Source organism: Panicum hallii, chromosome 9 (genome assembly GCF_002211085.1).
Source record: "Panicum hallii strain FIL2 chromosome 9, PHallii_v3.1, whole genome shotgun sequence".
Lineage (NCBI taxonomy): Eukaryota > Viridiplantae > Streptophyta > Magnoliopsida > Poales > Poaceae > Panicum > Panicum hallii.
The window spans coordinates 73,664,463-73,686,307 of record NC_038050.1 but is presented as its reverse complement, the minus strand read 5'-3'; the positions used below and the strand labels follow the sequence as shown (position 1 = coordinate 73,686,307).

General features: G+C 45.7%; 4 protein-coding genes across 13 annotated transcripts; 1 reads left to right on the top strand and 3 right to left on the bottom strand.

Annotated features, from left to right (window-relative positions):
- Positions 1-73: 73 nt before the first annotated feature.
- On the top strand, positions 74-1,969 carry LOC112872924 (tubulin beta-2 chain). The gene is made up of 3 exons (XM_025935959.1): positions 74-551; positions 642-911; positions 982-1,969. The coding sequence occupies exons 1-3, from the start codon at positions 158-160 to the stop codon at positions 1,662-1,664; spliced, it is 1,347 nt and encodes a 448-aa protein (XP_025791744.1). The 5' UTR covers positions 74-157; the 3' UTR covers positions 1,665-1,969.
- Positions 1,970-2,242: 273 nt separating this feature from the next.
- LOC112872922 lies at positions 2,243-6,043 on the bottom strand. Of its 8 annotated transcripts, none has more exons than XR_003224734.1 (7): positions 5,481-6,043; positions 5,325-5,380; positions 4,303-4,425; positions 4,061-4,210; positions 2,959-3,664; positions 2,711-2,857; positions 2,243-2,426 (listed from the first exon to the last, which is right to left on the bottom strand). XR_003224734.1 is itself a non-coding variant. In XM_025935956.1 (7 exons), exons 1-6 carry the CDS (start codon positions 5,896-5,898, stop codon positions 2,755-2,757), a joined length of 1,578 nt encoding a protein of 525 aa, XP_025791741.1. In that variant the 5' UTR covers positions 5,899-6,040; the 3' UTR covers positions 2,243-2,426; positions 2,711-2,754. The 8 variants fall into 8 exon arrangements, 7 of the variants coding, with proteins under 7 accessions (XP_025791741.1, XP_025791742.1, XP_025791740.1 ...); XM_025935956.1 differs by having other exon boundaries at positions 2,711-2,879; positions 5,481-6,040; XM_025935957.1 differs by having other exon boundaries at positions 2,243-2,857.
- A 949-nt stretch (positions 6,044-6,992) lies between these two features.
- On the bottom strand, positions 6,993-9,306 carry LOC112874633 (UPF0187 protein At3g61320, chloroplastic-like). Its single transcript, XM_025938072.1, has 4 exons — positions 8,641-9,306; positions 8,364-8,531; positions 8,042-8,248; positions 6,993-7,688 (listed from the first exon to the last, which is right to left on the bottom strand). The coding sequence occupies exons 1-4, from the start codon at positions 9,244-9,246 to the stop codon at positions 7,482-7,484; spliced, it is 1,188 nt and encodes a 395-aa protein (XP_025793857.1). The 5' UTR covers positions 9,247-9,306; the 3' UTR covers positions 6,993-7,481.
- A 150-nt stretch (positions 9,307-9,456) lies between these two features.
- On the bottom strand, positions 9,457-21,289 carry LOC112874632 (mediator of RNA polymerase II transcription subunit 12). 3 transcript variants are annotated; one of them, XM_025938069.1, is made up of 13 exons: positions 21,028-21,289; positions 20,584-20,793; positions 19,846-19,905; positions 19,499-19,604; positions 19,221-19,292; positions 18,416-18,469; positions 18,189-18,296; positions 17,586-17,735; positions 17,159-17,506; positions 14,766-17,068; positions 11,235-13,775; positions 10,549-10,867; positions 9,457-10,312 (listed from the first exon to the last, which is right to left on the bottom strand). In XM_025938069.1, the coding sequence occupies exons 2-13, from the start codon at positions 20,706-20,708 to the stop codon at positions 9,875-9,877; spliced, it is 6,624 nt and encodes a 2,207-aa protein (XP_025793854.1). In that variant the 5' UTR covers positions 20,709-20,793; positions 21,028-21,289; the 3' UTR covers positions 9,457-9,874. The 3 variants fall into 3 exon arrangements, with proteins under 3 accessions (XP_025793854.1, XP_025793853.1, XP_025793856.1); XM_025938068.1 differs by having other exon boundaries at positions 20,584-21,289; XM_025938071.1 differs by having other exon boundaries at positions 17,159-17,500; positions 20,584-21,289.
- Between the last annotated feature and the right edge of the window lie 556 nt (positions 21,290-21,845).

The following is a 21,845-nucleotide window of genomic DNA, read 5'->3' as shown; positions in this document are numbered from 1 at the left end:
ATCCAGGAGGAAGAAAGAAAGAGAAAATGAAATTTCAAAATTCGAATTCCCTACGCCAGCCGCTCCCCATCCGTAGATAAATAGAGATCCTCCCCTCCGGCAACAGGGAACCCTAGCAGCACCTCCCAAACCGCCGCCGCCGCCGCATCGAGGGGGGATGAGGGAGATCCTGCACATCCAGGGCGGCCAGTGCGGCAACCAGATCGGCGCCAAGTTCTGGGAGGTGGTCTGCGCCGAGCACGGCATCGACGCCACCGGCCGCTACGGCGGCGACTCCGACCTCCAGCTCGAGCGCGTCAATGTCTACTACAACGAGGCCTCCTGCGGCCGCTTCGTGCCCCGCGCCGTGCTCATGGACCTCGAGCCGGGCACCATGGACTCGGTGCGCTCGGGGCCCTACGGGCACATCTTCCGCCCCGACAACTTCGTCTTCGGCCAGTCGGGGGCGGGCAACAACTGGGCCAAGGGACACTACACCGAGGGCGCAGAGCTCATCGACGCGGTGCTCGACGTCGTGCGAAAGGAGGCGGAGAACTGCGACTGCCTGCAAGGTAGAGTGCTCTTCAAATTCTAGCACTACGGAACCAGATCTATCTGCTTGTCTCTGACATACTAGGGAGATCTATTCTATCGCATCGCAGGCTTCCAGGTCTGCCACTCCCTCGGTGGCGGCACCGGCTCCGGCATGGGCACCCTCCTCATCTCCAAGATCCGCGAGGAGTACCCCGACCGGATGATGCTCACCTTCTCCGTCTTCCCCTCGCCCAAGGTCTCCGACACCGTCGTCGAGCCATACAACGCAACGCTCTCCGTGCACCAGCTCGTCGAGAACGCCGACGAGTGCATGGTGCTCGACAACGAGGCGCTCTACGACATATGCTTCCGGACGCTCAAGCTCACGACGCCAAGCTGTAAGAAGTCACCTGCTGATTGCTCACTGATTGCTGATTGCATTGCATACTCATGGCAACTGATTGGCAGTCGGCGACCTCAACCACCTCATCTCCGCCACCATGAGCGGCGTCACCTGCTGCCTCCGCTTCCCCGGCCAGCTCAACTCCGACCTCCGCAAGCTCGCCGTCAACCTCATCCCGTTCCCGCGCCTCCACTTCTTCATGGTCGGCTTCGCGCCGCTCACCTCCCGCGGCTCCCAGCAGTACCGCGCCCTGACGGTGCCGGAGCTCACCCAGCAGATGTGGGACGCCAAGAACATGATGTGCGCCGCTGACCCCCGCCACGGCCGCTACCTCACGGCCTCCGCCATGTTCCGCGGCAAGATGAGCACCAAGGAGGTGGACGAGCAGATGCTCAACGTGCAGAACAAGAACTCGTCCTACTTCGTGGAGTGGATCCCCAACAACGTCAAGTCCACCGTCTGCGACATCCCGCCCACGGGGCTCAAGATGGCCTCCACCTTCATCGGCAACTCCACCTCCATCCAGGAGATGTTCCGCCGCGTCAGCGAGCAGTTCACGGCCATGTTCCGCAGGAAGGCCTTCCTGCACTGGTACACGGGGGAGGGCATGGACGAGATGGAGTTCACGGAGGCGGAGAGCAACATGAACGACCTGGTGTCGGAGTACCAGCAGTACCAGGACGCGACCGCCGACGAGGAGGGCGAGTACGAGGACGACGAGGAAGCGGACCTGCAGGACGACGACTAGTACTTCACTGATGCAGCTGCTGCTGCAACTGCTACTTGATGATGATGGATTTCTTACTTGCTGTTTTATTTTATTTTATTTTATTCCTTGTTGATCATCTCCCAATATACAGTAAGTTTGTCCGTCGTGGGTGGTTGCTTCTGAATCTTCTTAGCAAGCAAAGCAGGAGTATTACTTACTACTACTGTACTAGAAAAATTAGTGACTAGTGAGCAGTAAGTGGTTGGGTGCTAACTGTCCGTTATGTCATCTGTCTGACTATCAGTTAATATGAACCGTCCTATGTCGATCGATTACATTGCTCATCCATCCGTTATGTCATCTGTTGCTGTTGCTGTTGCTGTTGGTGCATGTGCACCACAGCTGCAGCTGGAGCTGGGACTGTCAGTCAAGTTGAACAACCGTCAGATCAGAAAAGGCCATTCATTTCATTAAGCACATCCAGCTAGGAGGAGAGAGGCTACTTAGCTTGTTGTTTAATCGGTGTAATAAATAAAATCTAGGCTATCCCTTCCCCCTCTGGTTCCAAATCCAATTGCAGGCACTGTCTTCAAGGACAGGCTGGGGGCAAAGAAAGATTCTTCATTGAATCAGGGATTGGGGCACAAAGAGTGGCAATGCATTCATTTTTTCAAATACAGAGCTAGGATCATTCAGCTAATGACATCAAGCTTCTGTTGCAATCGAGCCTTGCTGCTGCTGCTTACTGCACCAGAGATGCCTTTCAAAACCTCGTCCCATTCTTCAACTTCTCACCAACACCTGCCCCATACGGATCATGTAAATATGCAAAGCTCAATTCAGCCCAACATACCACAAGTCTAGCACTACTAGCAATTGAAAGCTATAATAACCAACCGCACCACCATTCTCAATTGGAAGCCCAAAACTACAAAGTTCCTATCTAAATTCTGGACTAAAAACTTCCTACAAATCATGGCCCAGAGATACTTTGGGGGTTCACATTCACAACAGCTTTCCTGTCAAATACATGTACTCTTCTATTGTCTTCAGAGGAAAACATATTGCCGACCGAGTTAAATCACCTAAATGGAACCGCTGCTAACATAAGCCACCACGTGCGAGGGCTTCACATCAATCTCGCTCGATTCACCCTTTTCAACTGCAGTGCAGGATGCATCCTCCAGATTGGAGCCTTCAGTAGATGGATTGCTCCCGTCGCCAACAGTAACCTGAGAATTGGGGTATTGGGACCTTCCAGCGCCAGCAGAAACCTTAAAATTAGGGCAATTTGTGTTACCATCAACAAGGCCCCTCTGAGAATTGCCCTTACCTGTGCTCCCATCGCCAACGGCAGCAGCCAGAGACTTGAGGTAATGTGTGCTTCCATCACCAACAGTAGCCTGAGAATTGGCATTATCCGTGCTTCCCTCGCCAACACTGACCTGAGAATTGGGCTGATGTGTGCCCCCATGGCCAATAGTAGCCCGAGAATTGGCAACAGTATCATGAGAATCGGGTTGATGCCTCCTGCTCCCATCGCCAACAGTAGCCTGAGAACTGGTGTTACTTGTGCTTCCATCACCAACAGTGACACGAGAACTTGATTCATGTGTGCTCCCATTGCAAATGGGAACCTGGGAACTGGGGTATTGCGCACTCCCAGTATGAGAATTGGGGTGATGTGTGCTTCCATCGCCAACAGTAACTTGAGAATTGGAGTGATTAGTGCTCCCATTCCAATCACCAATGGAAACCTGAGAATTGTGGTCATGCTTGCTCCAACTGCCAATGGCAACCTCAGAATTGAGGCAACACAAGCTACCAGTGCTAGCGGCAACCTGAGAACTGGGGCAAGGCTTGCAGCCAGTGACAGTTGCAACATGAGAATTGGGGTAATGCGTGACCGCGAAGCCAGTACCCACCTGAGAATTGGGGTAATGTGTGACCCAGTAGCCAGTGGCAACCTGAGAATTGGGGTAACACATTTTAGGTGCCTTGTTTGCGTAGAAAGCATCATGAAAGCTTCCAACAATTGCCTGCAGGGTGTACATTAAGTTAGTTTTTATTTATTGTTATGTTTTGTTTGTATTAATAAAAAGAAAGAAGACTGCAAAAGCTCTAGGGATAACCAGAGCCAAGTCAGAGAAGAGGTTCCTTCTCCAATTCTGCATTCTTGGATTTTCATTTCCAAATATTAGGTTATCTGTGATGTATTGTTTATCACCTATATGTTTTATGGATGCATGGAACATACAACATATATAGAAAAATGGAACTATGAAACTAGAAATAAACCACAGAGATTCACATTATTCTTCCCATGATAAAACACAAATGAATATTGCACACCAAAATAGTTGTTTGCAATAATTTCAATGGAATACTCTATCAAAGTATTGAACAACTTAAAAAGTCTGAACATATTCATGTACCTGTGCAGGTATTGCAGCCACAAGAGGTCCAGCTACAACGCCACCGATCACAGAACAATCAGCACAAGCAAGGGCCACTGATAAGCACCCAAATCCAGGGCTATCAGATGTCAAAATGGATCCAAACACGTGAATGATTTCTAAAGGACCCTGCAGAGAATATGAATAAATTAATAACGTGACATGAAAAAGGGTTAAACTTTGGGCATGTAACCTATTTTAAGGGACTAAAAGGGTGAAACCTTGTGATTTAAGGTGACAGAAGAGTGTAGTAGATTTGCTTCCTGAACGACCCCAAGCACTGAGAGAACACAGACAGCCTTCCCAGTTATTTTCGAGAACCCCACAATCTTTGATACAATATCCTGTGCAACCATTTTCAGATAATCAAATTCCATAAATCACTTTAATGGACCAAAAAAATATAGCGACTACTCAGTGATCAATCCCATGCAAAATGGTTTAAGGTTGTGTGCATCAGACATACAAAAGGCAACAGGATCAGTAAGGGAGGAACAGAGTTGGGTTGGTCAAGTCCACTGTATATCAAGATCCATGAGTCATGTTCCACGATCTAAACAACAAAGCTACTCCTCCTGGGCCATGTCCTGACTCTATTAGCACATGCATCCAAGTTATGATGTCCCCGATCCATCTCATGTCAGGATCCCATGCTTCCAAGTACCATATGGTCAGACCCAAACTCACGATCTGACGACTTGATACCTTCTTAGGTAAAGGAGACACTATGTATCACTCAAGTTGTGTAAATTTCTGGTATGAGTGTCGTTCAGCTGCAACTTCAGAAGATAAAGTTGTTGCCATTTGTATAAACACAAGTAAAAACAAGAATTCTTGAAAAAGATAAACAGAAAAGCAACCGGGTCCTTTTCCAACAAGGCAATTGTGGCAAACAAGAGAGTGCATTATTTTGACAGCAATCACCACTTGAGTAGTGTTATATACTATCACATCTGCAGTCTGCAATTGGCCTTCATGGAATTGCTGCAGATATTACGAGCATAGGGAAGTGTAATGGATATGCTCAAAGTTCCTATGCTTTCAACAGTGCAGGTAAAGCCCATACAAGCTCAGGAAGCTGAGACGGATCAATCTACTCGACATTTCACAGCGCCCAATTTCATAGCCATCCATTCAGAAACCCCACAAATGTGAATTGGCAGCAACATAAAAGGCTGACTGCACAGAAGAGACTAAAGTAGGTAAGAAGACGCAGGTAAAGCAAGCAAGCAAGCAAGCATACCTCTCCCACATCTATTTTGAGCACGTGCGGCTGGAGCCCACCCGATTGGAAGTGCCCTGTCCACAAAGACGCACCAAAATTCAGCAAATTACCAAAATTCAGCAAATTACAGGGCAGAAAACAAATAAGGCAGACAAAGTGTAAAAGAGTCGTCACAGGAAGCTTCACCGTGGGTAGCTAGAGTCGGCGACGGCGGCGCCCGTGCGGGCGGAGTTAGGAGGAACCCCGGCGGCGGGAGGACGCGGTCGCAGTTGCGCGGGCGCCCCCGCCGCCGCTTCTCCGGCATCTGTGGCGGCGGCGGCAGCGGAGGAGTAGGAGCGGCAGCGAGCGGCGGCGGCGGCGGCGGGTCGAGGCGGGTGCGCATGGCCCGCACAAAGGGCGAAGGCGCCCGCAGGCTGTGGAAAGCGGAGGGCCCGTCCATTGCTCGGGTTAAAAGGAACACCCTAGCAGTGGAGGAGGCGCCGGCGACGGTAGAGGGAAGACCAAGGGACGGCGACATGGCGGCGCCGGCGCTTCCTACCTCCTCTTCTCTTTCCCTCTTCATTTTTTTTCCCCGATTCTGCGTCGCTTCCATAGGACTCCCTAGTCCCTGGCTCCACTATATACTCTTTCCATTCCTCCCGTTTCAAAGAGTATACAACCCGTGATTTGACCTGCAATGGCCTCTAAAACTATACTATGACCATAATATTTTTAGCAAAAGAAAGTCATTACCATAAAAAAGCACAAAATTTATATTATGATATGTGAACTGTTCAATAAATATTATGAGGTTCAAAATTAGGTGTTACCTTGATCCGTTTATACCGAGGCCAATCTCAATCTGAGTGTCATAGGAGTGTCATAAGTATTAAATGTCATGTTATGTCAGCAAATTTGCTGATACGACTGAATTATTTGTGAGGAGAGAGGAGGGAGAGTTTTATAGAACGAGAGACATCAGACTCCTCTGACATAGTTACCAAGATCCAATCTTGGTAACTCCGCGCCGAGACTGGCTTAAGACTACTTAGGAGTCTAAAACTATAGTACTAAGTATAAATGAGCATGCTTTCATTAGTAGGAACGACGTGTTGCTCAGGTTTTATTTTATGTGGGTATCTAATACGTCTTCCGATATAACCTTGTCTCCAATATAATGCTTTGGTTAACAATATCTTCTTGAGAGATATTATCAAAATATAATAAATCTAGTAATACCGACCTTGTATTATCAATGTATACACATAACATTTTAGATATTTGTAGTCTAAACTTTAAAAAGTTTTGACTTAAAATAAACCCAACCGATATGTTTGAGATTTTCTATAAAATGAATGTCAATTTTGAAGCCGTCAATGGCTATTTTGTGAGATCTGTGTAATGGTTGTTGAGTAGTTGAGTTTGACACAAAGGAAGGTCATGGGTCCCCTTCCAAGTCTGAGATTATTCAGTTGCACTAGCAGGTCAGGGGCATGGGACATGGTAGGTCAGGCCAGAGCCAGGCTTCCAATCGGCCACAATGCCCAGTCGATAACACGCGAGATCCCGGCAGCATTTAAACAAATCACGATGCACTGCAACAATGCCAAGGGCTGCAAACGGCACTGCATTCCAGAAAGCCTAGCGGTAGATAAGATTAATGGCCGAAACTGTCAGCTCCAAAGCGCCTCCAGTTCAAAACCTCAATTCTGACTGAGTTAGTGCAGATTTGCATTTGAAATCCACAATCAGAGCGACGCAGCATTCATGCACATCATGTTAATATAAACATACATATCGAGCGATAGCTCACCAAAGACTATCTATGTACACAGCTAGGATATCTGGGAGCTCCATCAGTGTTCTTCTTTATACAGACAGAATAATCTGCTCTGCTCAGGGGACCTACTCGAGGTCCACGGAACCACAATGCAGCAGCTCCTCACTTTTATTCTAATAATTCGGCTCAACTCATCTCAAGACCGGTTCCAAACTCCCAGCTTTCCCAACTACTAGTAGCTCCCAAACTATCCATACACATGCGCTAGTGAGTGGATTTCACATAGAATGTAGACAAACGGTACCAGGAAGAAGTGGGACAGGACCATGGGCTCCGGTTCTCGATCGAATTCAATGATGTCGGGTTGCCTGGATTGCTTGCAGTGTCACCCTTGAGTAATTCACTGATCTGCGTGCTCAATCAATCTTCGCATCTTCTCTTTTTGAGCTAGGCCACCCATTTTCTGCGCACCTGTTGCGGCCCCCATGGCTCTTATTCTGGGCAACTAATCGTGTGTGAACTGAGTTCTGCACCACCATCATATCCTTAATGCCGTCGTGGAGTTGCTTGCAGAGAGCATCAAGAGCTAGCATGGGGAACGGCTCCTCAATAAGAACACCAACCTGGAATGTACGAGAGTTACTGGATCTCTGAAGATTGATGGTAGACATGACAGAAACATCCACACTGCCTAACATATATGCGGATTGCCAGGTCGACCCAAATTACTACTGCAGCTGTTTGTTCTTCACACACCTAAAATATCATTTACAAGTTAACCTATGACTAAATTTTGTACTGACAAAAATAGCTATCCCGGCCCGAAGTACTAGTTGGAGAATGCACACACCTAAAAATAGCCTATTGATATTTAAAATTAGGGTGGTATGGTACAATGGCTGCTAGTGCTCTGATTTTCGCACGGTTTGGGATGCAAGCATGATTTTTGCAGGCTGAAATGGAAGTAGAAACTTACTTCCTCAATGCAGAAGAGTGATGCAGCACTGATAAAGGTAGCTGGAACAACAATCCATTTACATTCATCCCAGAGTATCACTGGGAGTGTAAGATGCCAGAGAACAAGGAACCTCGAAGTAAGTCTGGTGTATGAGAGAGGAATAGGAATCCCAATGAGCTGCTCGCACACACCGATTCCTTCAAGAAAACAAGACAGTTTAGACTCCTACAAAGCAAGAAAAATAAATAGCATTAGGTTACCGGATAGCCACTCAATCAGTACACTGATCCACCAACTAAGTAGGACGATTTTCCATATAACAATACAGTAGAATAGTTACCATGATGCTCCGCTTCTGTTCGTCGAGATCTAGCATCTGAAGACTTTGTGAGATGAACTCGATAATACAACGGGGCCGGTGTTTTGATGCCAGTACAACATTGAGGTCATCTTGGGCGAGCAAGCCCTGAAGGTCCCTTTTGACGTCGGAGTCGCTAATGATGTGACACTGAAACATCAGCCAGTTGCAACATACTCATTGCACGCATTCGCATAGAGAGTAGTACAGTATTTATCTATACAGTGGTGAGATACTCGATCAGTAGCTGATTCAGGACCTTGAGCGCGACGGGGAATGCGAGGATGTAGTTGAGGAGCGCGCGCCTGAGCGGCTCGTCCTCAGCCTGTCGAGGAGGACGATGCATGACCATCCCTGCGAGGTCGGCGGCGCACGCGAGCACGCGCATCCACGCCTTGCGGCCCTCGTCGAAGCGCGCGTAGGAGGCCTCGGTGCGGAAGACGAGGAGGAGCGCGAGCGCGGGCGCGGTGAGCTGGTAGGGCAGCGAGGACGCGGTGAGCGCGTAGGCCGGGAGGAGCGTGTTGTAGGTGGCGATGGCGGCGGCGAAGGCGGTCAAGGCGGAGACCGGGGGCGCGAGGGAGAGGATGACGCGGGAGGAGAGCGAGGTGAGGAGGTGGCGCAGGTGGCGGCGGGAGCTGCGGTGCTCGCGCCAGGAGGCGTGGTCGTAGAGCGGGCGGCGGTCGCGGACGCGGCTCTCCTGGACGGCGTCGGCCCAGTCGGGCACCGCGGAGAGAAGGGAGAGCAGAGGGTTGGGGCTGGGGGGTTTGGAGGTGGGCGGTGGCGGGGGGTCGGGGGGGAGGCAGCGGGCTACGTGGAGGTGGTGGCGGATGGGGTTCGCCGGGGGTTTGGGCGCCGGCGCCGCCATGCCCCTGCCCCTGCCCCTGCCCCTGCGCGGCGACGGGTGCTTCAGGGCATTGATTGGTGTGGAGGAGGGGCCTGTCTGTGGCGGACGAACGGATCATGCACATCACCGACAGACAGGTGGGGACGAGTCTTCCCTGCCGGTCATCCAGCAGCCTCCACACTCTACTGCCACGACACTTCGGTTGGCCAAACCCACCCCATGCGCAATGCGTTAGCCAGCAAAAGAATGTACTGTATGTGCTATTCATTACATCTCAAACAAAAACAGATACATGACTTCTGGCCAAAAAGAAAAGTCTACTACATCACTTCCTAATTCTTAATAAGCTACACAGCTCCCCACTGGGTGTCTTCTCCGGCCATGCTTCAAGAATGGAAAAATATTCTCCATTATATATACATAGTCGCACCCGCAGGCCCAGCCCTAAAACTAAACGGGGGCGACGATCCGAAACCAACCTATAAGGCCACCATTTCCACTTTGTGGTACAAAACTACTTCAAAGGACTCGAATTCTTTGTTGTTTGATTTGCACACAGCACAAATGTCAGAGAGCATCACTATGGTCCGGTGCCAACAATCAAACCTAATTTCCTTGCGTCCAATTCATCAAAACAATCATATATGCATCAGCTGTCATCATCTAGAGACCCAATGTAGGTCAGTTCTGTCCTCCTCACCCTCACAGTACCCTTGAGCCAGCTGCACGCTTTCAGATTAGCATGGTCACCCGTCACGCCACTCGTACCATTGCTTCCAGATGACGTGGAGGGACAGCTTGTGCCATCTTCGAGCAAAGCCCATGGATCTACCTCCATCTCAGGATCATGAGAAGGCAATACCGCCTTGCTTCTGCTCGAGACATTGGTAGGCACCCAACTCACACAACTACTTTTCTGTTGAGGACCTGCACTTGATGTACAGCTCTGGAGTGGTGTTAATGCAGCCAACGACAACTGAGGAGGTTGGCATTGTATAGAAGGGTGCCGAGATGGTGGCAGAATAGGCATTGCCGCTTGGATCCTCCGCCTGATTGTTTCAGGCAACTCCATGTGATCCAATGCAGACTGCAAGAGAGACTTGAAATTAGAACAAGGACTGCAAATCACGACACAGGCTATATAACAAAGAGTAAACTAAGATAAGTACAAATCAATCACTTTTAGCATTTGAGGAAAAAAATGAAGTGCAAACCAATTACTTGTACCAAATGATAAAGGAAAAGAAACTTTGTGCAGACAGATCCATCTGTCTAAAAGTAAAATTTGTACAGGCATTTATGAATTCAAACAAACAAACTAACCTGCAAGCCCTCAGCGGCTTCATTATCAAACGCGGAGAAATCTCGCTGAGTTCGAATAGTTGACTTAGAGGCTGACCTTGACTTCAGCCAACTTGGTTTGCAGCTGCCAAGCAGTGCATGGAGAACACATAACAGCCTCTCAAAAAGACTTTCACCAGGGCGATCAAGCAGGACATCCAGGGGAGGCTCCAGCAAGGAATCCACCTCCCGCCTTAAAGCAGTTGCATTGGTAGGAGGAAGGGGCAAATCTGCATCTTCATAAATCATGCGTGTTGCAAGCAGGCCCAGAATTGCAGAAGCAAGTGTATGTCTCATGCTCCTAGAATTTCCATAGTCAGTATATGTAAGAATAAGAGAGTGATCATTTGCTATCAAAGGGTACCTCAATATTCACTTGAGGACCAGCAATACCCTAAAATATAAAAGGGGGGGAACTAATACATTATCCCAAACGGGAAAGGGCTAATGAGATAAAATACACTACTTAACCACATTGCTAATCTAGTAAATGCAATATTACATGCCAAGCAACAAGAAAGAATCACTACAAATGATCACATTGATTTTTCAAAGACATATTAAACATCATAAATTTATAGTTCTATAACTCAGTACATGCATAACTATCAAAACCACGCGTAGAATCAAATGCCGAGATCAACTATAAACAAAGCATGTAAACTCACCTGTCTGCCATGATTACTGGAAGCAACCTAATGATGAATTGGAGGCGTAACCACAACGCCGCCCGCAGAGCGGATGCTGAAGGGGGACTTGGATCATTACCAACCGGAGTTCTTCTGCCAATATTTGGACTTCCACCTCGAATTCCTTTACGACCACTGGACTTGCTTGATGGCATCTCATTTCCTGAAGGAACTGAACCAGCTTGTTTAGCACCATTTCGTGATATTGCTTTGATATGCTCACTAATAGCTCCCATCTGTTTGATCAAATCACCAGAAAGTATACCACGGATATCAGCAGAACTTCTGTCGATGCATGGCAATACTAACTCAGCAAGGGCTTTCTCAGTTAAATATTTATTTATAGATCTAATCCCTTCAACGCTTCTATCCACACTATGGGAGGAAGTCTTGCTAGGCCTTTTAGCATCAACAGTGTCATCCACAACTTCTCCTTCCTCAATTGATGTGACTTCCAACTTCCTTTTTGCAGTTTTATTAGCAATGACATCACTAAGCAAGCTGGACCAACCCCATGGTTTCCAAACTTGTGCCTTTGTTGAAAGCCCTTTTCGTTGGGCTATATGAACAAGCTGCTGTCTTGTTGACCTGCGCCCAAGAATAGCGTCTTGCCCTTGTAAGATCCATTTTACATCCATGACAAGTGACTCCTGAAGTTTTCCAAGAAGGTGGACAACTTCTGAGTAGAGAGGAGCAGCATCAGGTCTAGCAATTAGCCTTGATAGAATGACTTCAGTAAACCCTTTCTCACTATCAGAGAGGGCAAAACCCTCAGCGTTAGGGGACAATGACCGAAGTGATTCAAGTGCTGTCTTGCCTGCTGCAACTTTTTCCATAAGAGCCTGTTCATCTAAAAGAAGCCTCATTTCAACCCATTGCCAATGGAACTTTGCAGGCTGAAGAGTATCAAGTAGTTGCATAAGCCTCTCTGAGAGCTTTAACTCATTATCTTTGGGGTCACAAGGTTCTGAAGCACCATCCCCCTGAGTAGTTGTTGGTGTGTTGCAATCAATGAGAGCATCCAGAAAAAGCCGGGCGCGGAGAGGTATAAACGGCAATATTTTTGAATTCCTGTCAGGGGTATGACTTTCAAGCATTGCTGCAAACTCCGAATCACCAACATCAGAAGCCAGAAGATTATACAGCTGATGTGTATTACGGAAGCAGATCTCCCGAAAAGGCTGATGTCTGGTAATATCATTTATTGCGTTTGATAGAGACTGATAAAGCTGTGGATCTTCACGGCTAAAAATATATCGTCTCCAAAGAACCATTGCAAACATTGAGTAGGCTGGAGGAAAGATCACACTCAACGGAAGAGTCTGCTGCAACCTTGAGAGTGCAAGAATGTATGATTCACCAAGAATATCAGCAATAAGCCCATCATAGACAGTTCTGCAGTTCCCCAATAGAATCCTAAACCAATGTGCCGAAACTTCTGTGGAATTCTCCATCCTGAAAGTTCCAGTAGGACGGGATACACCGTTTGTACTTGTTTTCAAACCTCTTAGGAGTTGCAGAATGTCCAAACCATCTTTTACTTTTAAAGCAGCAACCATCCGCTCAAGGCTAACAGCTCCATGAACAATAGCCCCCACAACAAGCGCAGAAACAGCAGCAGCTACTTTTGCAGTCCTCCCAACAAAACCTTTCCCTGAGTTGCCGAGGTCACTTGTATTATTTCCATATGCATCATGGGTCTCAGGAGAAGGTTGAAACTGATTGCGGTGTATCTTTGCAGGAGCAAAAGCTGCTGTAACAGCTGCAGAAGCTTCAACTGCCAGAGCTATTTCAAATACACGACTGAAGCGATCCCCAAGAGATTCTTTCAGTAAGCAAAGAGAATTTATGTGGATACGCAAAGTGTGTCGAACAAAATTTAGCGAATTACTCACGGAATTAACACCTTGATAATTGCCTCCTGCAAAATCCAAATGCTTCGCTATCACATGCCCAGCATTCACAACAACTGCAGAAACAGCAGAAGCAACTATTGAAAGGTCTCCATCTGGATTTGCACCCCCATTTTGCCTGATACATTCTACTAAACCCAAAACAATGTCATGCGAAATCTGATAACTATCCTCTTTCTCAAAAGAGGGTGGACTCTTGGGTGCAGCAAGAACTTTCTTTTCCTTTAAACTGCGTTGAACCTCATCAGCTTGCCGCTGCACTATCTCCTTCATATTCTGCAAAAGTCTTGAACTCCGTCCATTCAATTTTTGGCGCACCTGCTCATCAATCTCGTCACCTGCTGAAATCCCCGAAGATGAAACCAAATCGCCATCAATTGACCTCCCATTATCAAGCTCAGCTAACAGTCGCTGGTCACATGTGGTCCGAAAGTTTTTCTCCCACCTAGCCACGCTAGCCACGTCTCTGTATTTCTTCAAAAAGTATCGGACATAAGCAAAAGCTGCTGAACCAGGATGCCTGGCAGTTGCTGACACAGAATTTCTGTTCACTGAAGCACTTAGAAAATCAGGCAAGATATCAGTCGCAAGAAGTATGTTCTCATACCTGCAAGCATTGCATACTAAAGATATCAAAACCATATTGCATGACAAAGTTCAACATGTTAGAAGATAGGAATGCAACCATAGCAATCCATGGACAAACAACCTTGTCTAGCTGCTAACTAAAATCCCAGACTAATACAGTCATCCATTATCATTTATTTCCTAATTAATCACGTAATATATGGCTTAACCACACCTATCTATGATGCAATCTGTCAGGCATGTCCCTCTTTCCACCCTTTCACATGATCACGTCATAAAAATCTACTAGGGGATGCACATGGTCCTACTGTGTGAATGTTTCCCTTTCCACACATCGACCACATTATCTGAGCCCAAAAAAATTGAAAAGTAAATTTCAAAAAGTATGATGGATACTAGATGTGTTTTATTTTTATTTGTTAGATGCTTTTTTATTATTTTTTTAAAAAAAGAAATGTTCAACTGAAACACTAAACAAGTACCCACAAGTATATGGAAATATTAAAAACTAAAGCATATCTGTGTATTAAACCAGTCATAAAGCAGATTTTGAGTTGGAGGACACATAAAGAGATAACAAAGGATGAAAACTATGCATGTTCTGCTCCAGATAGGGCCCAAATTAACTCATATCATAATAAGCACGATATTTTACACTTAAACATGACAGCAAAGAAACAAGTGATATCCCTACTGGTGGTATAACTCCCTGCTCTTCGGGAGATATGAAAAGTTTTAGGAGTGATCAAACATCCTTAACTTTAACAGCTTATGTATAGAACTGTTCAAAAATAGTACTATTAGATTTACTATAGATACTACCAGAACATAGTATTTTTAGTCCTTTCTACTAAAGGTATCGTCGTGAAAAAATGGTCCAAAATGTCTACTAGATCAAAACATAGTATGTCCTTTTCTTGTTCCCTTGTCCATGGCATGTTTCTCATTTGTCTAAACAAATCATTGCATGAAATCTTTTGGAAAACAGTAGAAATCAGGACGAACATACCTAAGTAGAGATGAGAACACAAGTGCCTCGCTGACCTGACAAACTTGGTGTTCTCTGTTCCTCAAATGCATAGAACTCCTCCCAGGTTGGCCTGAGGGGCCCAATCCACCACGAATTTTTGCTAGCAACCATACAAGGAACCTAGCACCAGAGACTAAATCACAGCATGTATCCAGTACATAGAGAACTGACAGCAATTCTTCATCACCTAGCCTCCATTTGGATACAGATTTATCATCAGGCTGTAAGGAAAGGGTGCTTATGGAATTGGTAGTTTTAGAAGCTGTCATTTCATTTCCTTCAACAAGTTGTCTTATTGATTTCAGTAACCACAAAGAAACAGATCGCCTTTCGATCAATCTAAGTCTTTTTAGTGACTTTCCAACTTCAGTCAGATTTGTCGTCCTCGTGTGATCAAAATCTTTGGCATTGTCACCATCATTATTAGGTTTATGGTGGGGACAGCTCATCTTGCTTTCACAAACATGACTAGTAGACGCCCCCTGGCTACCTTCGATTCTAGCAGCTGCAAGCTGTGCAAGACTTTGTGTTTTACGAACCACTTTTGCCCTACCCCTAGAAGTTTGCTTAACAGACTTCTGTGCAGGTTCAACATTGAAAGATTCATGTAACTTTGTTCCTTTCCTAACCCACCAAATATCTTCCTCATCTGACTGAATCAATGGAAACCCTTGGAATGGAGTGGCACCATCATCCAATTTCTGCCCCTTGGACCTCATACAATCCTCGCATCCATTTTTTGCTTCTCCAATTTCAACTTGCGAGAGGGTTGAAGTTGATGATTCTTGAAAGCTTGTTTTGATTTGGCATGGTTCTGATTCCACTGGGTGAGGATATGTAAAACTCAACAGACTTGACACTAGGGCTTTTACATCTTCAACTTGTTCTGGCACCCTTCCATGCTTATCACCTCCTGATGCAACTGTATGATCATTCTGCTTCCGAATGCCGGAACTTGAAGTATGCTCACCTCTGCTACTTGCATAAAATGAGGGACCACATGAAAGTTCCGAAAGAACAAGGCGGCGCTCGCTAGAGTATGTTGACATCATCTCATATAATTGTTGCTCTTCAGCAGTTCTAGTTTCCTCAAGAATATCAAATAAAGAAGATCCTGGAAGCTGCTTTAAAGTTCTGTGATGCCTCCTTTTTCTTTCAACATCCAACATTGTGTCATTCTTGTCAGTAATTCCACTAATAATTAGCTGCCTGACATAAGCCTGAGGATAAAATATACCATTGCGGATAAGTTCTACAATGAGAACATCCACCCGTGTAAAACCTGCAACACTGCTAACCTCATGCTGATCCAACCAACATACGATAATATCATGCAGTGGACCAGGGCTTTCAAAGATATCGTTCGTATCCTTCTTCTCATCCACATTTTTTGCATTACTTCTTACTCCAGAAGAATCATTGACAGCAGCTGATACCAAAAAACCATCATTCAATGAAGAACCTTTGACATTATTATTCGTGGTAATGCGATTGCTACTCTTAGAACGAGATAAGTTATTCAACTCGTCCATTTTATTCTTCAAGATAGACACTGCCACATGTATCTGAGACAAATCCCTTCTTCCTGTAAATTTTACATTCTGACAGGGAGATGCACGGCAATCACGGTAGTCACATGTCGCCCATTCACAAAGGAAAAATATGGAACAGATTAGGGATAGCTCAACAGTCCCAATCCACATCAGAGAAGACTGCAAACAGGGGCTGACTTCTTTAATCCATCTCTCTTCCATTAACGCATCAGATAAATCATTAAAGAGTGAAGAGTATGCCATTGACAAATTTCCTGTGACAAGAGCTTTGTCCAAAGCCTGTACCACTTTGGCTGCACCACGCACTTGAAGGTTAGGGTTGGCCACAGTTGCAAGATCAGATGCACGTTTCTGGATTGAACAAACAGCATAACCACAAGACAAGTAGCGATAAGCATCTCGCCTCTTAGAACTAGCAATTCCACCACCACCAGTTATCTTCAACAGAGCACCTCTACCATATACATCAGGAACCACAAATGACGGAAGCGGAAAGCAATCCAGAGAAACAAATGTATCTGGCACTGCTAGTACCATGTATCGCAATAACTCTGCTATAACAGAAGAAACTGATGGCCTTTTTGGACTGTCCACAACAGAAGCGTCATTGAGACGTCTAATTAGTAGCTCCACGAACATGCGCACATATGTTTGTGAGAGAGTAATGGTGTCAACCAGACCAAGTACAATAGGCAAAAGAAGCTCTAAAACATCAACTGAATCTCTCTCCTAAACAAAGTAGATAAACAGATCAATAATTCCGATAGATGACAGAAGCTGAAACATAAAATATTGTGCCGTTTGATCTGTCAAACTTACCTGAAGTTGGTTAGATAACCATTCGATAAGTACCGAGGGAACAAGCAATTCTTCTGTGAGATGCCATTGGATGAGACGAACCATATACCGCCATTTGTAGTGCACCAAGGGTTCTTCACCATCTCCACCAGCTGGGGATGCTTCAGTTTTCACTTTTATTTGATTGGTTCCAGAAAGTCCCGGTGATGACTGCTCTCTAAAAGATGGAGGTACAACAGTGCCCTCTTTCAAACAAAGTTCGTCCAAAATCTGTTGTAAATATTCAACAACATCCTTTGTCCACTGATTAGATCGCTGATTATCAGAAGCACCAGCTGAAATACTGTTTGGTGTTGGACGGGCCTGTAGCTATTATCAAATACACAGTATCACAATGATGTCGCCATTTGTTAGCAAAGGATGAGATAGGTTACAAGAGACAGCAAACCTGATTGAGGTATGTGACTTTCACAAACCATGTTGCCCTTAACAATGGGACATTATATCGAGTGAGAACTTCAAAAAGTGATTTCCTACGATAACCATGAGGAACATGCTCAGATAGTGAACGCAGCCGCTTGTTTGGCTGAGCAAGAGCCTGCAAGGCAATGATGCATGTAAGAGAAAAAAATACTTAAAGTGAGCTGAGATCATGGGTGCAGCACCGGTGTAACAAAAGTAAAAAAAATGTTCAGCCCAATTAGTTAAGTCTTCCAAGCTGTATGACTTTGAACCCATTCTGCACCTCTTCTTGAGATTTGGTAGGGGAGGTGGAAAGGGCTAAGCTCCCCTCTATGCCAGTAAAACAGTTCATAATTAAAATGTCAAAATCAACACCATACTAAGAATGGTCACATTTCCATAGATGTTATTCTAGACCTAATGACCTACAACACCACTATCAAATATCCCAAAGGAAGCAGAACAGCTAACTATCAAAGCCAAGGCAAGCTTGAGAATTTGAAAATTTAGATAGCAATACATGAAATATTTACCAAGGTCCCATTGAACAGAACATTATAACAATAAATGATAGGTTAGTTTGCTCGACCTCAGCCCATTTTCTGCGTGTGTCCTCGTTACATGGCCTTTGCTCCGGGTAAACTCCAGACTTGATCAATAGAGATCCAGAAAGAGGAACTCCATAAACTTGGCCAGCCTATTGAAAAAGGAAGGGCGTCATTTTTTTTAATGTTTGACATAATGTCAGACGATAAGAAAGATTTTACAGGCAGCAACGCTTAAGTAAATACACCAAAAGACTGATGGCATAAATACCTTTCTCTTTTGAGCACGAGATTCGTTGATAGCCCTTAACCTCTTCTTTAGTGCCTTCATCAAACAACAAACACCAGAAAGTGTCAATCTGTAGCCTTAGCTGCTTAAACCATACACCAAACAGAACACCCCCCCCCAAAAAAAAATTAAAAAAAATAAAGGATAGAGAGTATATGGGAGAAAAATAATTACTAGACCTAATTTTAGGTCCAAGCACAAATCTATGCATCATATCAACACATTCAGTAGGATGTACAGCTTGTGAATATAGAAACACGAAAGACAGAACAAAATAAAATTTGAAGGGCCCCCGGTTCATATAATTAAACCAAACCAACAGATCAAGAAAGTCAGCAAATTGAAACTCAAGGCAATGCTTCCTTGCAATTACTGCAGTATCATCCATTTCAAGCACTGCAGCCTTAGTATGCTCACTTGTGCCTTGTGTTAGAAACAAGAATCCCAATTGCCAAAACTAAGCTTTTCAGTGAAAAGTTCTTTCAGAGTACCACAGGTATAATCTTCCTACTGACTATGATCAGCTGGTGCAAGCAAGCATTTCATCATTAAAAAAAGGTTCGCTAGCCATGGAAGCAGTCTGTAGTTTGTTCCAGGGCTGGTCAACTAAATTTAGTAAAAAGATATGCATAAAATAGCACGATGAAAATCAACCAATCATGAGTTGATCCTGGATCAAATTGAAAAACAGGTTCATTCACAATGGGAAAACAAACTTCTTCGACCTAACGGGAAAACATGGTTGCCTTATGAGCTAATTCAGCAGATATAGGCAGACTTTCCTTACCTCCTTGCATTTTACGACGACATCTGGCTTGCAAAAGTGCGGGATCTGGCTGAGTACAATCTCTCTAGCTTCCTATCATGCCCAGAAAATTTAATTTCAGTTAAAGTTAATGTAACAGATTGTTGGAATATGTACAAACTCTGGAAGTGAAAGCGAAGTACAGATGCATAGAATGATGAATCAGAGTTTAGTGTCTAAACTCCCAAGAGTATTTGTAGCAGTGAAAAAAAGCTTGATGTCCATAATGCGTTGTGTACAACTTCTGTTTCCATACGCACCTCAATTCCTTCAACAGTCTCCTTATACCCAGCTTGTGCATACTCTTTGGTTAATGTTTCTTCAGGACAGTTTGGCGTCTGTGGATAGAAGTCAGGTGGCCCAAGCCTACAGAAGTCGTAATGTAGAGGGGTACCACATAAGATCAAATGAAACCATATCATGGGAGAAACCAACAAATCTAAGCTATAAACTAACAATATGAAAATGAGTTTTACAAGCAAAAATCATGTCTAATCTGAAAGGAAGGGCCAAAAGGGGAAAAAGATTATGACCACTCAGAGGTAAGCACACACAAACAAAAAATAACATTAGCTCTCTCACTGTTTGGTCCAGAAGTTGCACATACTTGTTATTAAGTGGCTCTTTGTCACACTTCAGCTTGTACGGAGCTAGCTGTTGTTGCCGCCTGAAAGACAGGGGTGTTAGGAAGCCAAAGAAATCAGAATTCACCACTGTGCGGAGAAAATGCACAAGGAAGATATGAATAAGAACAGGATACTGAAAGAGAGGTTGCTACTACTTCGTAGCTCCTTCTGCGCCACATTGCCTCATCTCAAAGAAGCAAGTGGATGCCGCACGCTTATATGTAATCTTGCAGTAGAAACATATCTTCTAGTTATCATACAGCAGACAGAGGAAGTTTACAAAACAGTTACATTCAAGTCTAACTAGTGGAGACAGTCTGTTGATGCACACCAATGAGGACAAGTTATTTCAGTTTGTGCAAGTGTGTTGTGATGGCACTATGGCAGACTAGCAGTGAAAGCAGCTTCCGCACAAGCTCCCCTGCAGCTAATTTATGTTGACCTTACAGCAAACATGAATGAGGTGCTCCATCCATGCACAGGCGAAATAGAATAAAGTATGGTTCCATGGCAATAAACATTCATTCGGTTGATAATAAGCCTGGAAAGTGTAAGCGCAGCATGCAGGCAGTTTGTTCCTGGAAGTTGGAGAGCACAATGGAGAGCATGAGACAATTAAGGTGGCGTTTCAGGTGTATAAGAGGTACATTTATTGCCTTATTTGATTGAAACCATAGGGCCTAGTACTGAGGAATAGGGACGGAAGAATAGAGAGTCACCTTGAGCTGACGGGGTAGTTGGAGGAGGAGAAGGGTGAGCCGTCCAACCTTGCAGTATCCCTGGCACCGGGCGCGGCGCCGCTAAAGCCAGCAGTATTGCCGGCGGCGCCCGTGTACCTTTGCATGGCCCCCAGCAAGTCACCTGAGTGGTGCCCCGAACATGAGCACACAGATCAGGGCGCTCCGCCGCAGGGGCAGTGCGGGCGATCGCTGGAGGGCAGCACGGTGGAGGAGGAGGTCAGGTCAGCGGGGAAGAAGGGGGGAAATTCGAATAAAAAAAGCAGCGGGAAAGGAGCGGCAGATCGCGGGGCGGCGAAACCCTAGAAGCGGATCAGGGGAGGCGGCTCGCTGGCGATTGGAGGGGGATCCGCGCGCGCCCCGTCCGGATTCGCGATCCGAAATCCAGAAGTAGGGTTTAAGCGGCGGGAGGAAAAGGGAAGTCACCTTAATGGCGGGCGCGACCTCGAGCTAGGGTTTGGGGGCGGAGTGGATTGGAGCAGGCTGGCGGCAGGGCGGATCAAGCAGGGCAGGGGGGTGTGGGGGAGTGGAAGCTGCAGCTGCTCTGCTTGCTGCGGGGGGTGGATGGGTGGGAGACTGGGAGTGGGATGGCCCTGCGCTGCGCTCGTGGATGCTGCGGCTGCTGCCGCCTCCTCCTCTGCCTCGTCTCGCTCGCTCGCTCGCGCTCTCTCTCTCTCTCTCGGGTTGGGTCGGGAGGAAGACGGATGGATGGATGGATGGATGGATGGCCGTTTGCCTGCTCTGCTCCGTCCCCGTTGTCCGTTGTCCGTTGCCTGTCTGTCTTAACGGAGGAAGGGGAAGCCACTCAGCCAGGCGGTTGACTCTTTTTCTATTCCGTCAGCTTGTCACCCGCCGCCGTGACGTTGGATGAATCAGCAACAAGTCTTTCTTTCTCTTTAATTAAATAACTGAAAATAATGGTATTTCTTATAATTATGTAATAAGTACCGTTGAAATACAAGTGTTCATATCTTTTATACATACAAATAGGTGGTCGACTATTTTGACTCAGTGAAGACATACTCTTTCGTTCCTCCATAAGATGTGTACAATTCGAAATCTGGCATTTTAGCTATTCTTCGTACTCTTAAGCTATAGATGGACACGTGTAGTCCTTTTTTTTTTCTAAGTATAGTAGGGTGAAAAGTGTTGATCTTTTGTCATATGTATGATATATTCTTTTTTTATGCTATGCTGCCTGCTATATTCTAAAGTAGGAGTATGCTATTTAGATAGGTTTATTG

What these genes read in the sequence shown, in the direction of transcription:
- LOC112872922 (XM_025935951.1), bottom strand. Translation starts at nt 5,898, where the DNA reads ATGGAAGCGACGCAGAATCGGGGAAAAAAAATGAAGAGGGAAAGAGAA. An exon ending in CTGTCACCTTAAATCACAAG is followed by an intron (nt 4,211 to 4,302) that starts GTTTCACCCTTT and finishes TATTCTCTGCAG; the next exon opens with GGTCCTTTAGAAATCATTCA. An exon ending in TGGCTGCAATACCTGCACAG is followed by an intron (nt 3,665 to 4,060) that starts GTACATGAATAT and finishes TACACCCTGCAG; the next exon opens with GCAATTGTTGGAAGCTTTCA.
- LOC112874632 (XM_025938068.1), bottom strand. Translation starts at nt 20,708, where the DNA reads ATGCAAAGGTACACGGGCGCCGCCGGCAATACTGCTGGCTTTAGCGGC. An exon ending in AGACTGTTGAAGGAATTGAG is followed by an intron (nt 19,293 to 19,498) that starts GTGCGTATGGAA and finishes TGGGCATGATAG; the next exon opens with GAAGCTAGAGAGATTGTACT. An exon ending in CTCGTGCTCAAAAGAGAAAG is followed by an intron (nt 18,297 to 18,415) that starts GTATTTATGCCA and finishes CTTTTTCAATAG; the next exon opens with GCTGGCCAAGTTTATGGAGT.
- LOC112874633 (XM_025938072.1), bottom strand. Translation starts at nt 9,246, where the DNA reads ATGGCGGCGCCGGCGCCCAAACCCCCGGCGAACCCCATCCGCCACCAC. An exon ending in CATTCCCCGTCGCGCTCAAG is followed by an intron (nt 8,532 to 8,640) that starts GTCCTGAATCAG and finishes CTGATGTTTCAG; the next exon opens with TGTCACATCATTAGCGACTC. An exon ending in CACTCTTCTGCATTGAGGAA is followed by an intron (nt 7,689 to 8,041) that starts GTAAGTTTCTAC and finishes CGTACATTCCAG; the next exon opens with GTTGGTGTTCTTATTGAGGA.
- LOC112872924 (XM_025935959.1), top strand. Translation starts at nt 158, where the DNA reads ATGAGGGAGATCCTGCACATCCAGGGCGGCCAGTGCGGCAACCAGATC. An exon ending in GAACTGCGACTGCCTGCAAG is followed by an intron (nt 552 to 641) that starts GTAGAGTGCTCT and finishes ATCGCATCGCAG; the next exon opens with GCTTCCAGGTCTGCCACTCC. An exon ending in CAAGCTCACGACGCCAAGCT is followed by an intron (nt 912 to 981) that starts GTAAGAAGTCAC and finishes ACTGATTGGCAG; the next exon opens with TCGGCGACCTCAACCACCTC.